The sequence below is a fragment of the Triticum dicoccoides genome, chromosome 6A, assembly GCF_002162155.2.
Source record: "Triticum dicoccoides isolate Atlit2015 ecotype Zavitan chromosome 6A, WEW_v2.0, whole genome shotgun sequence".
Classification (NCBI taxonomy): Eukaryota; Viridiplantae; Streptophyta; class Magnoliopsida; order Poales; family Poaceae; genus Triticum; species Triticum dicoccoides.
Window position 1 is genome coordinate 9,590,962 of NC_041390.1, and position 14,772 is coordinate 9,605,733.

General features: G+C 46.2%; 3 protein-coding genes across 4 annotated transcripts; 2 read left to right on the forward strand and 1 right to left on the reverse strand.

Annotated features, from left to right (window-relative positions):
- Positions 1 to 597: 597 nt before the first annotated feature.
- On the reverse strand, positions 598 to 5,664 carry LOC119314455 (U-box domain-containing protein 52-like). Of its 2 annotated transcripts, XM_037589179.1 has the most exons (10): positions 5,611 to 5,664; positions 5,035 to 5,229; positions 4,782 to 4,903; positions 4,211 to 4,335; positions 3,909 to 4,114; positions 3,442 to 3,641; positions 2,771 to 3,070; positions 1,800 to 2,546; positions 1,457 to 1,662; positions 598 to 709 (listed from the first exon to the last, which is right to left on the reverse strand). In XM_037589179.1, the coding sequence occupies exons 2-9, from the start codon at positions 5,219 to 5,221 to the stop codon at positions 1,465 to 1,467; spliced, it is 2,085 nt and encodes a 694-aa protein (XP_037445076.1). In that variant the 5' UTR covers positions 5,222 to 5,229; positions 5,611 to 5,664; the 3' UTR covers positions 598 to 709; positions 1,457 to 1,464. The 2 variants fall into 2 exon arrangements, with proteins under 2 accessions (XP_037445076.1, XP_037445075.1); XM_037589178.1 differs by lacking the exon at positions 598 to 709 and having other exon boundaries at positions 1,028 to 1,662.
- Positions 5,665 to 8,783: 3,119 nt separating this feature from the next.
- Positions 8,784 to 13,283, forward strand: LOC119319280 (aspartate aminotransferase, mitochondrial-like). The gene is made up of 10 exons (XM_037593769.1): positions 8,784 to 9,043; positions 9,147 to 9,232; positions 9,913 to 10,119; positions 10,429 to 10,534; positions 10,844 to 10,948; positions 11,051 to 11,223; positions 11,580 to 11,739; positions 11,840 to 11,935; positions 12,346 to 12,440; positions 12,549 to 13,283. Exons 1-10 carry the CDS (start codon positions 8,858 to 8,860, stop codon positions 12,613 to 12,615), a joined length of 1,281 nt encoding a protein of 426 aa, XP_037449666.1. The 5' UTR covers positions 8,784 to 8,857; the 3' UTR covers positions 12,616 to 13,283.
- Positions 13,284 to 13,908: 625 nt separating this feature from the next.
- On the forward strand, positions 13,909 to 14,478 carry LOC119315448 (putative ripening-related protein 5). Its single transcript, XM_037590077.1, has one exon. The coding sequence runs from the start codon at positions 13,909 to 13,911 to the stop codon at positions 14,476 to 14,478; it is 570 nt and encodes a 189-aa protein (XP_037445974.1).
- Positions 14,479 to 14,772: the final 294 nt, after the last annotated feature.

Here is a 14,772-nt window from a genome sequence, read left to right on the forward strand (position 1 = left end):
GGAATCATTTAGAGAATATGGTTACCCGCCATCATACAGCAATTTTTGCAATCCTTTCTTACACTGGAATATGGTTAACCGTCTTGATCTGTTTACCCACCATTCCTTTATAGAGTCCTCAAGGTGCCAAGTACATGTGTCAAGGTCTTCAACATGTAGCACTAGGACTGTCTGGATATCATGATTTGCACTCTACACAAGGATTTGAATTTCCTGGATATGATGATTTGATTTGCAAGGGCAAGCTAACACCAGCACACAAGGAACTTGGTGACAGTGAGGCTCCTAAGAAAGCACCAAACTGGACGCCTTTTTAATCTTAATAATCGAGAAGCACCAATTATCCTATAAATTAGCTGCTTTTCTGCATGGAATTATTTTCCCATCATTCAGCATTGTGATGTCCTAGTATCCAGGCATCCAGCACACCAGCTTCAAAATGATTCTATGTTTTGGGCATCATGCATCAGAAGGTTTCTTGGTTTGATGATCCTTCTACTTCCAGGTTTGGGCATATAAGATACAAGGTACGTAAACCCAACTGATGGAAAAGACACTACAGCAGAAGGGCAGCTACACCACAAGATTAAACTTGCTACTAGCTCTCAACTACAGAAAAAAAACATATGAGCCATGGTGTAAATAGTACAGCTAGGGATTCACCTACCGCTTCGTCTACACAAACTAAGAATAACCAACCGATGCAGCACTGCAAAACCAGAAAGACATATGAGCCATGACACAAAACAAACCTAGCTATCTCTGAACTACTTGCAGAGCAACAACCACGCCAAACTGCACACAGAGGAGCAAAAACACAAGGCCTAAATAGCCTAGAGCAGCCCCCAAACCTAGCAAGCTATCCAATCGGGGGCAGCAAAACACAAGCCAAAGCAGCTCAAGGACACCAAGCGACAAAACATGACAACCATGGGTTATAATGTGCAGACATAACCGTCCAGACGCGAACCCGTGAAACAGAAAACGAACAACCCAACAGTCAGCTGAAAATTAGCAACTCTGTAACTTAATCCCGCACCCAAAAAAGATATCCACATTCTATTCGTCTCATCTCAGTCTGGCTTCACAGCACAAGGCCAACAACAACAAAGGACAAAGCCATATATCATCCAAGAAGTTTCAATGCCATATATAACCTCGGCACCCATCCAATCCAACCAAAATTCTCCGTATTCTCTATTTTTAAGACCAACTCAACTCAGGGTTTCCTCTCCTGGACATCTCCACGACTTACCTACTCTAGTATGATAGTATCGTTGCAAAATTGCTCCTTCACGTTATGCAGACACCAAGTCCCCATGATATGTGCAGTCTACTCTCTGTACCACCAATACCATCAGCCTTCTCTCCCAACCCAACCCAACCCAACCCAACCAAGCCCCCATGATATGTGCAGCACTCTGTTCTGTTAGACTAGCTTAGTAGTAGTATTTACCATTAGCCTTACTCCTTGACAGGCCTCCCCCCATCGGCCACCCACCTCACGATGGCGCTCTTGAGAGACAGGTTAGGCAACAGCGTCTTGTCACGCAGCCGCGCCTTGGTCACCGGCGACACGTCCTTGTCGCACAGCCACATCTCCATCGCGCTGCGCTCGTACGTGTACCCGTCCGACGCGATGCATGGGTCATACATCACCGTCTGCAACCAAACACAAACACACACAATAAGCTATCAATCCACACATCCACATGCATGCTAATTTTAACCATATCATCAGTCTATCTATGACACACACACACACACACACTCACTGGGACGACATTAATCTACTGTACCTTGAGTATTGGGCACTTGAAGTGACTGGGTGACCCTGGCAACGCCACCCCCGACACGCTGGCCGCGATACGCTTCAGCCGCCCCAGCTCCTCCAGCACCACGCTGTTGAGGTCAGGCCGGTCCTTGCTCCGCATCTCCAAACAATTCAGGCCTAGCTGAGCAAGGTCATGCGCTTCCCTCACGGGCCAGTCCCCCGCGCTCTCATCCAAGACATTGCTAATCTGACCGTCTTCCACTGCTTGCTCCACCACCTCAGGTAGTCCGATCGGGCACCTTGCCGTCAGCAGCTCAAGGATCACCATGCCAAGCGCGTACGTGTCCGACTTCACCGACACCTGCCCGGTCCTCTGGTACTCCGGGTCCAGGTAGAACAGTGTGCCCGCCAGGCCCGTCTTCTTGTACACCGTGCGGTTCGACAGAGTCTCCTTGGGTGGCATCAGGGTTGACAGGCCCACGTCACCAATCTTGCTCACTAGGTTGCGGTCGAGGAGGACGTTCTCAGGCTTCAGGTCACGGTGGATGATTGGGCTGGGCTTTGTGCTGTGCAGGAACACCAGGGCTGACCCAATTTCCCAGGCAATGCGGAAGCGATCAAACCATGGGATCGGTGGTGTGCCCTTTCTGCGCTGCAGACGATCCGCAAGGCTGCCGTTCTCCATGTACTCGTACACCAAGCAGCCCCTGTCCGGACAGGCTCCCAGGAGCATCAGCAAGTGTGGGTGGCGTATCTTGCTCAGAACCTCAAGCTGCAGAAACAGAGTGCACTTGCATCAACTTTTTTTGAACATTGTCACTTAAATAACTTTTTGACATAAAAATTTCTCAAGATGGGACGCTAGCTGCTTCACTATGTCATGATGAAAAGGCCATTAAAACACACACACACACAGTGCTGCCTAATTAAAAAACAGTTCACTAGAAGTAGTAGAAGAAGAAGCACAGGATGAATTCAGCAAATACATAATACTACCTCTTGGTTGAAATGCCTGGTACTGGATTTGTCATCAGAATGAAGGACCTTTATCGCTACATCCAAGTGATTGAGATGGCCCTTGTATACCGTTCCATTAGACCCAGTTCCGATCTTGAGTGAGAATGACGCTGTAGCATTATCAATCTCTTCCCAGGTGAACATTGAGTACGAGTCGCTTGGAAGTACAAGGGGCTTCTCCAGCCTCGACTCCCTATCAGCGTCCTTGGATGCCGTTGCCAGCAGCCTATTATGACTCGGTTCAAGGTTCAGCTTTCCAAGCTCTGTACTGACATCATCCTGCAATGGGACAGGTTATCAGATCAGAGCAGAGTTAAGAGTGCAATCCCCAAAACATACCATATATTCCATTCACCTCTTTTTTCCAGAGCAACAGTCAATTGGCCTAATTAAGGAATGCATCTATAATAATTCAAGATCCATAACGCACGTGCCAACTCCATAGTAACTCGTTATCAATCAGATTGGAGGGAAAGCAAATTACTGTAGCAAAGTTAGCAAACAAAAAACTGTGGAATTTGTTATATATGAACTATTATCTAGGGAAAAAATCAAAGCAAAAGGTATGTGTTTGACGCGTAACTATAGTTTCAATGAAGACGTTCATATAATTAGAAGTCAGTCAAGAACCAAGAAATTGTACCACCAACCTTGTTGTCTGAAAGCATTAATTCCTGCAGTGAACTTGTTGGAACCTTGTCCGAACCCCGAAATTGACTTAATATAGAGCTTTCAGCACCAGTGCGTGAGGCAATTCTTCTCTCCTTGTCAGCATATACTGGTGCATTTCCAGTGAGATAATCGTTCAGAGTAAAACTAGGCAGGCCCGGCGCTGAACTGCCATCCAAATCTGATGAGACAGGGGAACAGGTAACATTCAGATGATGAGAAGGGGAAATAAGCAACTCCAACTTGTCTATCTTTGCATTTCAGATTATACTTTTAAGCCAAGTACTAGAAACAATAATAGGCTTATGTCTTCATGCAAGGTTGCTGCAGTTTCACAGTTCTAGCAGCAATGAGAAATGGGAAGGGATATATTGCACGCCAGGGATGCACAGAAAGGGAACATACGTGAGAAATATTTGGTGATAGGTTGACGCCTATGGGGCCTTACCGGATCTTGAGGACGTTCCATCTGTAAATTCTTTGGTGCTGGAGCTCCCAGAGTTGCCTTTTGGTACTGGAGAGCCAGAGGGCGAGCCACTTTCCGATTCAGGAACATGAACTGAAGACAATCCATCCTTTGAAACAACATATGCCGTGCAAAAGCTGGGGAGACACTTGCAAATTTTGCAGGCCGTCCTACTTGCAGTGGACCTCCTATAAGATCCAATGGTCATCAGGAGCACGCACATTATTTCTTATTCATCACGAATTAGTACAGTACAGGTATGAGTATGAGTATGAAGGAGCTACCTAGTGAATGGGCTCTTGCTGGGAGGGTTACCGACAACGAGGTTATGTATCTGGTACTGAGAAACAAGACTAGAAATGGTATCCGCGACATCTTTACCCTCAACAAGCAGTACTTGAGCTTCAACCTGAGCCAAGTAAGTCAAGAAAATAATTCAACCATCAGACAAGGGGTTGATGCATTCATTCAGCCAGTCTAGAATAGGAAATGGAGATATGCTTGTTAAGGCAGGTCAACCTGGGCTATAGTAGTAAGTAAACAAATAAATTCAACCAACAGACAAGGGGTTGATGCATTCATTCAGCCAGTGTAGACTATGAAATGGAAATGGAGTACTAGTACTCCCTCCGTAAACTAATATAAGAGCGTTTAGATCACTAAATAGTGATCTAAACGCTCTTATATTAGTTTACAGAGGGAGTACTTGTTAAGGCAAGTCAACCTGAGCCAATTAAACAAACAAATAAATCCAGCCAACATAGAAGGGGGTCGATCCACTGATTCATTCATTCATTCAGATTCATTCTAGAACATGAAATGCAAAGGCAGGAGCACTTGCTGATCCAAACCAACCTTGTTTTCATCACACGTGTCTTTGCAGCGTTGCAGCATTTCCTGCTTCTCGATCCACATCTTCTCGAGCTCGCCTTCGGCGACGCTGTTGCTGACTTCATCAATCGGGAGGAGGTGCCCCACTGAAGGTACACAGGCACAGGCACAAACACAAACAGATGGTGAACATGCGTACGGCGAAAGCAAACTCAAACGCGCGGAAGCGACGAGGAGGAAGGAGCGGCGGGGCGTGAAGAGCCGTGGCGTTGCGTACATGGCGTGGGCACGGCCAGGACCGGGGTGAGGACGTGGATGAGCTTGAACTCGGCGGGAGGGGCGTCGTCCTGGGCGAAGTTGCGGAGCGCCCACCGGAGGACGTAGGCGCTTGATTTGGGGCCGCTGAGCGCTAGCCCTACCACCTTGGGCGCCGCGGCCCCCTCTTCGTCCCCTTCGGCGGCCATCGCGTGCCCTGCAGGTTCATCAGCAAGAGACGGCGAAACGGAATCGGTCAGCAACGGCCGCAGGAAATCACGGACGCGCTCTGGTAGGTAGGAGAAGAGCGCGCGAGAGCTCCGCCGCCGCGACGCGACGCGCGCGGCGCCGACGACGACCAGGCTAGGGCCTCTCGAGCCGGGCCGAGCAGAGCAGCCACGCGCATGCGCGCGCGCGCGCTCTGGTCGGGGAAGAGCGGGCGAGAGAGAGGAGCGCAGCACAGGGATTCCGCCTCCGCGGCGTCCGCGCGAGGCCCCGCCGGCTAGGGTGCGGCAGGGCCTCTTGAGCCGAGCGCGAGCGAGCGAGCGGGGGAGGGGTTTCGCATGCATTCGGTGGGGGTGGAGCGGGGCTGGCTTACCCGTGGAGCGCGGGCGGCGCTTCACTTCGGCCGGCGACGGCGACGGCGACGGCGACGGCGACGGCGAGGGCCCCCGGAGCGGAGGAAGGGGAGGGGAGGAGGGAAGCTACGCTACGTTACGGTCCGTTGCGCAGCGGGGGGGATGCGGAGTTTTGTAGGACGGACGCAACGGACCGGTCGAATGGGCCGCGCTAGCTTCGTGGGCTTCGTGGGCTTGGCCGGAGTGAAAGCCCACTTCGGTTGGCCAGCTGGTTGCTGGGCCCATCCTCTCCTTTCTTGCTCTAGGGCTCAACTCGGCCCACCCACCTCCGCTCTGCCACCACTACAAATGAAAAAAAAAACTAGAGACGCACTGCCCTCGGAGGGGAGGAACCGCGGTCGCCGCTCCCTTCCGCCGATGAGCTCCGACCGGATCATGAAATCGCCCTAATTGTTTGGAGTTCTTAGAAACATTTTGAACATTCAATAGACCCTAAATATAATTTAGGGAATTATTACTGCCAAATTCACTTCATTGCATAAAACATATATTCATGTAATTGCTTTTAGCCAGAAATAAATGTTCGCAAAACTCTATATGAGGCTAGCTAATGTTGTGAATTGTTTGGTTTTTTTATGGTTTCATTTGGATAAGTTTTGGCCTCCAAAACCCTTTGTTGTAAATTCAATTGATAAATAAAACTATTTCACTGGACCAAAAACTTATTCAGCCCTGGCGCACATGAACCGGCCTACCCAGGCTTTTGGCCCGTGACCTTTCTCTCTCTCTAAACAAGGTGGTTCCTTGGTGGAGCCATTGAAGCCACCTTAATCCCGCTCAAGTGAGATGACTGATTAGATCTCAACAGGCAGGAAAGGCCCTACACTGCTGACAAGAAAAATGTAGGGTGAAATGATATCTCCTTGTTGAATACCCCTGGATGGCCTGAACTCCCCAAGCTTCTTACCGGTGAATAAAACTGACTTGACCATCACCATAACCACATTAAACCACTGATGGCTAAACCCAAGCTTCAACATTATAGCCTCGAGATACTACCGCTCGGCCATGTCATAAGCTTTCATCAAATCTAATCTAAGAGCATCATAACTGTTGGTCTTGGATATATTCCTCTTCATAAAATGTAGACACTCATATGTTGATATAATAGTCTGTGATGAGTCTACCTGGCAAAAAAAGTTGAATGTTCTTGTGAAATAATTCCATGGAGAATAACCTTGAAACAGTTGGCCACAACTTTTGAAGTAATCTTATAGAGGACATTGCACAGACTTGTCGGGCTAAATTGTGAGAGGGAGGAAGGATTTGCTCCCTTTGGTATTAGAACCAAGATAGTGCCGTTGATGGATTCAACATTCTCTTCCCCCTTGACAATTCTCAAAACCACCAGCATGATCTCTTTACCGCACAAGTCCAAGTGACGCTTGAAAAAAGAGCGAGAAATCCATCCAGTCCATGAGCCTTGGTCGGAAACATTTGGAACCATTCATCTCCAAACTCACTTTCTGTAACACTTGTTTTAAGACTTGTTTCCATGTCGTGTACCCCTTTTGATGAAAAAAAATATTTTCATAAAACTCTCTTGCAAGGTTCTCCATCTCAGCTCGTACTGAAGGGAGCTCCTATTTTGCATGTGGAGCGCTGGCAAACATGCCAGCGCACACCCATTCCCCTCCCGCGCGCCCCTCATGGGCCGGCCCATAAGCGGGATTGGGCTCCCCAGTTATTTTATTTCATATTTTTCATTTTTTAACCTTTTTCTATTTTTTATTCTTTAAACAAATTCGGAATATTAAACCATTATTTTGTTCATAAAATTCAGAAACAATGTTCGCTAATTCAAAAATCAATGAACATTTTTCAAACTTGATGAACAAAAATATTATTCAATGAACATTTTTTGGAAAATCAATACAACAAATTTTGAATTTGATGTACATTTTTTGAAAAAAATATGGAAAAATTTCGATTTTTATAAACATTTTTTATTTTTGATGACCAATTTTTAAATTCGATGGATAAAATTTGAATTCAATGATTTTTTTACATTTTTGAATCCGATGAACAAAATAATGTTCATGAATTAAAATAAAATTCCCAAAAAATTGAAAATTAAAAAAGAAAAAACCAAAAAGAGAACAAAAAGAAAAAAATAGGAAAGAACACAAAGAAAGAAAAGAAGAAATGGAACAAAAAATTGAAAAAAAGGGCGAGACTACTCGTGAAAATCCCCAAAAAACTAGGCTGGTCCATTGTGCGAATGATTCAACCTCGGGTGTGCGCACTATTCCGCTAGACAGCGCCAAATGGGAGTCGGCTGTATTGAAGTATCCCAACTTGATGGTGCTGACTTATCGTCTACATTGTGAGACGGAGGAAGAATTTGTTCCCTTTGGTATTAGAACCAAGGTAGTGCCATTGATGGATTCAATGTTCTCTCCCCCCTTGACAATTCTCAAAACAACCATCGTGATCTCTTTGCGCCACACGTCTCAGTGACGCCGACAAAAAGGGCGTGAAACCCATCCAGCCCAGGAGCATATATCGGAAACATTTGGACACAAGGTCTTTTTTACTTCCTCTTCTGTATATGGCTCCACTAAGGATGCGTTCATCTCTAAACTCACTTCTCTTTAGCACTTGTTTTAAGACTTGTTTCCATGTCGTGTACCCCTTCCAATGAAAAATGGTTTTTTATAAAACCCTCTTGCAAGGTTCTCCATCTCGGTTGGGATTCAAGTATCCCAACTTGACGGCGCTGACGGTTTGGGAGAAGTCAGGATAGTCTGCCTAGCCCACTATTAGTTGGACCATGTCCCTCGACAGCCCATGCGCAACTTTATCTCTTTTCTTCTTCTCATAGACCGCCTAGCCCACTATTAGTCATAACACATGGTTTGGATTTGATGCATACGGTTGGATGATCTTTGTCTCTACCATTTGTCTCCGGACACGTACAGTGTTTGTTACTTGTCGACAAATAATATGGATCAGAGGGAGTAGTGAAAATAGCACTAGCAGTAACAATTGACTGCCAGTCAGAGTAGCAGTAAAGTGGTAAAATTGGAACCAGCCAGCGAAGGAATCGAGACGGGGAAGGAATCCGTCGAAACGGAACGCCTTTTTCTCCTCCCCCGCAAAACCACCGCCCGCCCGCCGCAACCAGCCCACAGATTTCCTCCCACCTTTCCCCTCCGCCCCTCCTCCGGCCGGCCAAGAATCTCGCCGCCGCCTCGCCGGCCCGCCATGGCGCTGTACCGCCGCGCGGCCTCCGCGATCCGGCGGCGCGGGGCAGGGGGCCTGCCCCTGCTCCCGGCGCGGGCGATGGCGTCGCTCTTCGGCCACGTCGAGCCGGCGCCCAAGGACCCCATCCTCGGCGTCACCGAGGCCTTCCTCGCCGACCCCTCCCCCGACAAAGTCAACGTCGGCGTCGTACGTGCTTACACTCCTCTTATAGCTCGCCTCTTTATTTGGAATCTTCCCATCCGAATGCCGCCGCCGGCTGGTTCTGACAAAATGGCTGGGCGAACTGCAGGGCGCCTACCGGGACGACAGCGGCAAGCCCGTCGTGCTCGACTGCGTGCGCGAGGCGGAGCGCCGGATCGCCGGCAACCTCAACATGTGCGTGAGATCCTCTTCCCGGCTCCCTTGATCCGCTCGCTCTTGCTAGCTGCTGCTTGCACGGATAGTGTTCGATGAAATTTCCGCCGGCCAGGATGACGGCGGGCTTGAGTGGGCACGGAGTCGGCCGATGCTAGTGTTTTCTCTTGTCTAGTTGTGCGTGTTGGGAATCTCAGCTGCTTGCTTGCTTCGCACCTGCTGATCCACTAGTTAGTTGCAAGGACCTTATGTTCATTTTTATGTGCGGGCTGGGGAGAAATAGCATGCTAGATGCTTGATCGATAACCGATACTATTGGCAGGGGTAGGAACTGCTGCGGTTAAGAAATTACAACCTTCCAAATAGGAACCGCATCGACGCCTTTATCTTGTAGTGGCGCCGGTTTTTCTTATTTTCTCCTTCAATGAGATTTTGGAATGCTAGCATTTTTTACTTTCTGCTTATTGGCCGGACACCAGTTTTGGGTTGATCTACATCATAAATTTCAGATGATGCTTTTTGGCAGCTTTATCATGAAAAAGATGGTTCGGTCATCCTAGACATGCTGTCTTTTGCTTGATACTAGACCATATCAATGTTAAACACAAACACTTAACTACTGGAGAGTGGACACTGCCAGTTTGCCATGTGTTTTGGCTTCCAGACTTATGATCAGTATCTTGGTTACATTTGCAAAACAGGGAGTACCTTCCAATGGGAGGGAGTATCCACATGATTGAAGAGTCGCTAAAGCTGGCGTATGGCGAGGACTCCGAGTTCATCAAAGATAAAAGAATTGCAGCGGTGCAGGCACTTTCAGGAACTGGCGCATGCCGGCTCTTCGCTGATTTCCAGAAGCGTTTCCTGCCGGATTCGCAGATCTACATACCTACACCAACTTGGTCCAAGTGAGTTAATGCTCTGCTGTGACACCAATTGCTCTCTTGTTCACTTTTCAGATTATTTTAAGGAAAAAAAGAAAGAAAGATCTTCAGTAAACACCATTGTGGTCTACATGAGAACTACTCCCTCCGTCCCATATTAACTGTTGCTCAAAAGGATGTATCCGTTTGAGCTACAGTTAATATGGGACGGGGGAAGTGGTTTATCTTACCTTAGGCTTGCTGCTACGAAAGTCAAACAGAATTCATAAGCAGTTGTCTTCCCACTTGCGCTACATCCTTAGTAGCTAACATTAATGTCGGAAACTTCTCCAGCCATCATAATATTTGGAGGGATGCTCAAGTGCCACAGAGGACATTCTCATATTACCATCCGGAATCGAGAGGGCTTGACTTTGCAGGATTGATGGATGATATCAAGGTGATCCATTTCCTGAGTATCATTTTTATTATGACATCTTGCATTGTTGCTCATTCCTGTATCAAACTTTGTATGGATTTGTAAAACCACGTAGCTATAGATCAATTATCAACTTCTCATGTTACTTGTTCTGTCTGTCACCTTGAGTTTTTTATATACATATATAGTTTCAGCCTGTTAGATTTTGTAAGTTAAGACAGAGAAAGATTAACCATTTCCCAAGTGATTCTAGCATGTTGACAGTGTGTATTTGTCTATAGCTGCTTCGATTTTATGTTTTCTTCTTCTGATTTTCTGTGTCATCCGCAGAACGCTCCAAATGGTTCATTCTTTTTGCTTCATGCATGTGCCCATAATCCTACTGGAGTAGATCCTACTGAGGAACAATGGCGAGAAATATCCTATCAGTTCAAGGTAAGGACAAATAGAAGATAACAGACATTGATGTTAATTGTATATTGGCTTCCTGTTTGCTACAGGTTATAGCTTGCATATCTCACTCTTGTGTTTCTTTAGTTGAAGAACCATTTCCCATTCTTTGACATGGCATACCAAGGATTTGCTAGTGGTGATCCAGAGAGGGATGCCAAGGCAATCCGTATATTCCTTGAAGATGGACACCAAATTGGATGTGCTCAGTCATATGCAAAGAACATGGGTCTTTATGGACAGAGAGCGGGATGCCTGAGGTATCCAATTGACCACTGCTAGTTATCCTTGAAACATTTATCATGATGCTATCACCTTAGTTCTTGGTTTCAGCAATAGTGTATGTTCTGACCAACTACACGCATGCTCCTGTAAAATTAAGTGTGGCTTTCCGGTAAAAAATAAATAAGTATGGCTTGTTGGAGATTGTTGGATTCCTCAAGACACATGGTGTTTTAAAAATAAAACAAAAGACAAGAAAAACTTCACTTCAGGGAATGCTCCCTGTGTATTATCTGTAGCGAAGTCTATGACTCTCAAAGAAAATATGTTTTGTTTTATTTAAATGGTAGCCATATCATGATCGTTGCTATCGTTTGATTTGCTGCCATTGCAGTATCCTCTGCGAGGATGAGATGCAAGCAGTTGCTGTTAAGAGCCAATTGCAACAGATTGCGAGACCAATGTACAGCAACCCACCTGTTCATGGTGCGCTGGTTGTTTCAATTATCCTTAGTGATCCAGAATTGAAGAACGTATGGTTAGGAGAGGTCAAGGTAAACTGTTGATTAGCTGCCTAAACCATTTAAAGCTCCTAAATGAAGTCTATGGAGTATGTAAAGAAAGTAGTTTATTCACAATTCTTGTTGTCTCTAGGGCATGGCTGATCGTATCATTGGAATGCGGAAGGCACTTCGGGAGAATCTTGAAAAGTTAGGTTCACCTTTATCATGGGAGCATGTCACCAATCAGGTAAGTAGCACTATGATAAATGTCATTATGGAATTTCTGAATTTAATACTAGTGGCATGCAAATTGTAGCGATGCACAATAGTTGAGAGAATGCTAGCAATTGTAAGGTCCCACCCTGGGGTACTATAATCTTGTAGTTATAGAGAATTTTGTTCACCAGGGACTACATTTGATACAACTTAAGGAAATTATGGCTCCCACACTTTCGTGCAAACTCAGATGGGGAAAATGATTATATGATGTGTGGGTTATGGTGCCAATACAGTCCTGCAAGTCACAATCTCCATCTGTTTGGCGCTGATATCTTTAGCTGGACAAGAATATCTGCATTCATTTCAACTTTGCTTCTTTTGGAGATTGGCAATTTTGCTATTGGTTATATGTAAGAGCTGTTTTGTATATTCGTGCAGATTGGAATGTTTTGCTACAGTGGGATGACACCTGAACAAGTCGATCGCCTGACAAGTGAATACCATATCTACATGACACGCAATGGGAGAATAAGGTACTAACAACGGCTAGAACTATTCAGTTTCTTCATGTTTTTCTTTGTTTTGCTGGCGCATTTGGTCTAATTTCCTCACGTAAACTTGTTCTGCGTCTATTCTTTCAGCATGGCCGGCGTAACGACGGGCAACGTCGCCTACTTGGCTAATGCCATTCATGATGTTACCAAGTGAAATTGAGGACCGTCTTCAGCGAATGGAGCGAGAGCGTTTCCCCTTTGTTACTAGGGCTGTTCACTCTATACTGTCATGCTAGAGAAATAAGTTCTAGGAAGTAAACCTGTTGCGGCTGCCCAACAACGGAAAATTCTACCTGTATGTATGGAGAAGCAGAGACGTCCTGACTTATTTTTGCGAGATTATCCTATTTTTGATTCTGGTCACATTCGAATGTAACGCCAGTGGAAAAATGAGTGGTTATACCTTGATTTTAACAAGATGCTGGAGGTCTTCAAACTCGACGAAATCGAACATTTGGATGTGTGTCTTGCAGTTCTAGCCTTGCAGTTATAGATCCAAGCGAAAGCTCGGTTTGCGACACTGAGATGTATGCAAGCAATCAAGCATGCCCTGTTCTTCAGCTTGGGTCTAAGCAGAGCAATGTGCTCCGCTACCTTTCTGCCAGCGTGTATATGCAGTGTACTACATTCAGGCAATGAAATGGTGGTCTGCAGGATTCTAAAGTTCCAAGTAAGATGTTACTACGGCAATGGAATCTGAGGATGAAACTGTGGTCTCAAGGTAAATTGCTCAAATGGCGAAAATATGTGTTGCAGCAGCTTGTTTTCTTCCCTGTAAACCTTGTGACGGTTGAATAAAGCTTTGTGAGTTTGTCTAAAAAAGAAAAACCAGCAAGGAACTGCACCTCTGGTGGTAGCATCATATATGTTCTCCCCAAGTTGTACATTTTATTTCCTTCTGTGTGAAATTGAATCAGGATATCTGGTTTCTTAACATTTTGAACAACACATGAATTAGACTTGGACCTGAATTTTTTAGTAAGAAGAAGGGAAGCCTTGCATGAACACACGAAGGAGACCTGCACGAACTAGGGAATTTTTTTTCGGAAAATTGGTTGTAGAAATAGAATAGAATGTTGCTATCAATTCATTCAGTTCTGTGAACCTGTTCTGCAATAGTTTTATCATCCGTGTAATCCTGTCTCTGTCTGTCTTTCCCAAGGATCATGCTCAATGAGAGACGATATGTATACATCCGACCTAGTATTATAACAATCCATTTGATACGTTACGGATCAGTGCCATGTCTGAACTCATCAATGATTTGCCGTGGAGAACATGCAACAAGTTGGTGCTCAGAACTGAACTAGCAGCAACATTATATAAAGTCAACCCTGCAGCTCTCTAACCACACAACACAAGCAATCGAGGCAAACAAACCAGTACTGTAACAGCAACCAAGAAGAAGTATACGAGGGTTATAGTTCAGCACTGTTCAGTAGGTAAGATGGCCACTGCAAGAGCTCTAGCCACCATGGCAATCTTCCTCCTGGTGACGCTCTCCACCGCCCACATCGCGTCCTCACTCCGCTCGGGTCTCGGTGTCTGCCATGCGAGTGGCTACCTTCCAGGAAAGTCGGGCAACTGTGAGAAGAGCAACGACCCAGACTGTTGCGAGGATGGCAAGAGGTACCCGCAGTACCACTGCTCGCCGCCGGTCACCGCAACCACCAAGGCCGTCTTGACGCTCAACAGCTTCGAGAAGGGCAAGGACGGCGGCGGTCCGTCCGAGTGTGACAATTCCTACCACAGCGATAAGGAGATGGTCGTTGCGCTCTCCACCGGCTGGTTCAAGAACATGGCCCGTTGCGGGCACCGCATCAAGATCAGCGCCAATGGCAAGTCTGTGTATGCCAAGGTGGTGGACGAGTGTGACTCCGTCTATGGCTGCGACGAAGACCACAACTACGAGCCCCCGTGTGCTAACAACATCGTTGACGCCTCTCCTGCGGTGTGGAATGCCTTGGGGCTCGACCAGAACGTCGGCATGGAGGGCATCACCTGGTCTGATGAGTAGTTTCCAAAGCAAAGGTGAGCGCAGGTTGTTGCTACCATGTGTCAGTCCAGTGTCATGTATATAATTTTCATTCTTAGAGGGAAGTCCAGTGTACACTTATCCTATACTCGGGAGGTTTACCAGATTCTGTATATGATTCCATGAATTTATAAAATAAACAGTGCTACCTATGTTTTAGCATGGATGGCAAGTTCACGTTTGCTCTACGATCAAGCATATAATACATAGTGAGCAGCGTGGTGCATAAAGAATATGAAACACACTAGAGAGAGAGAGAGAGAGAGAGAGAGAGGG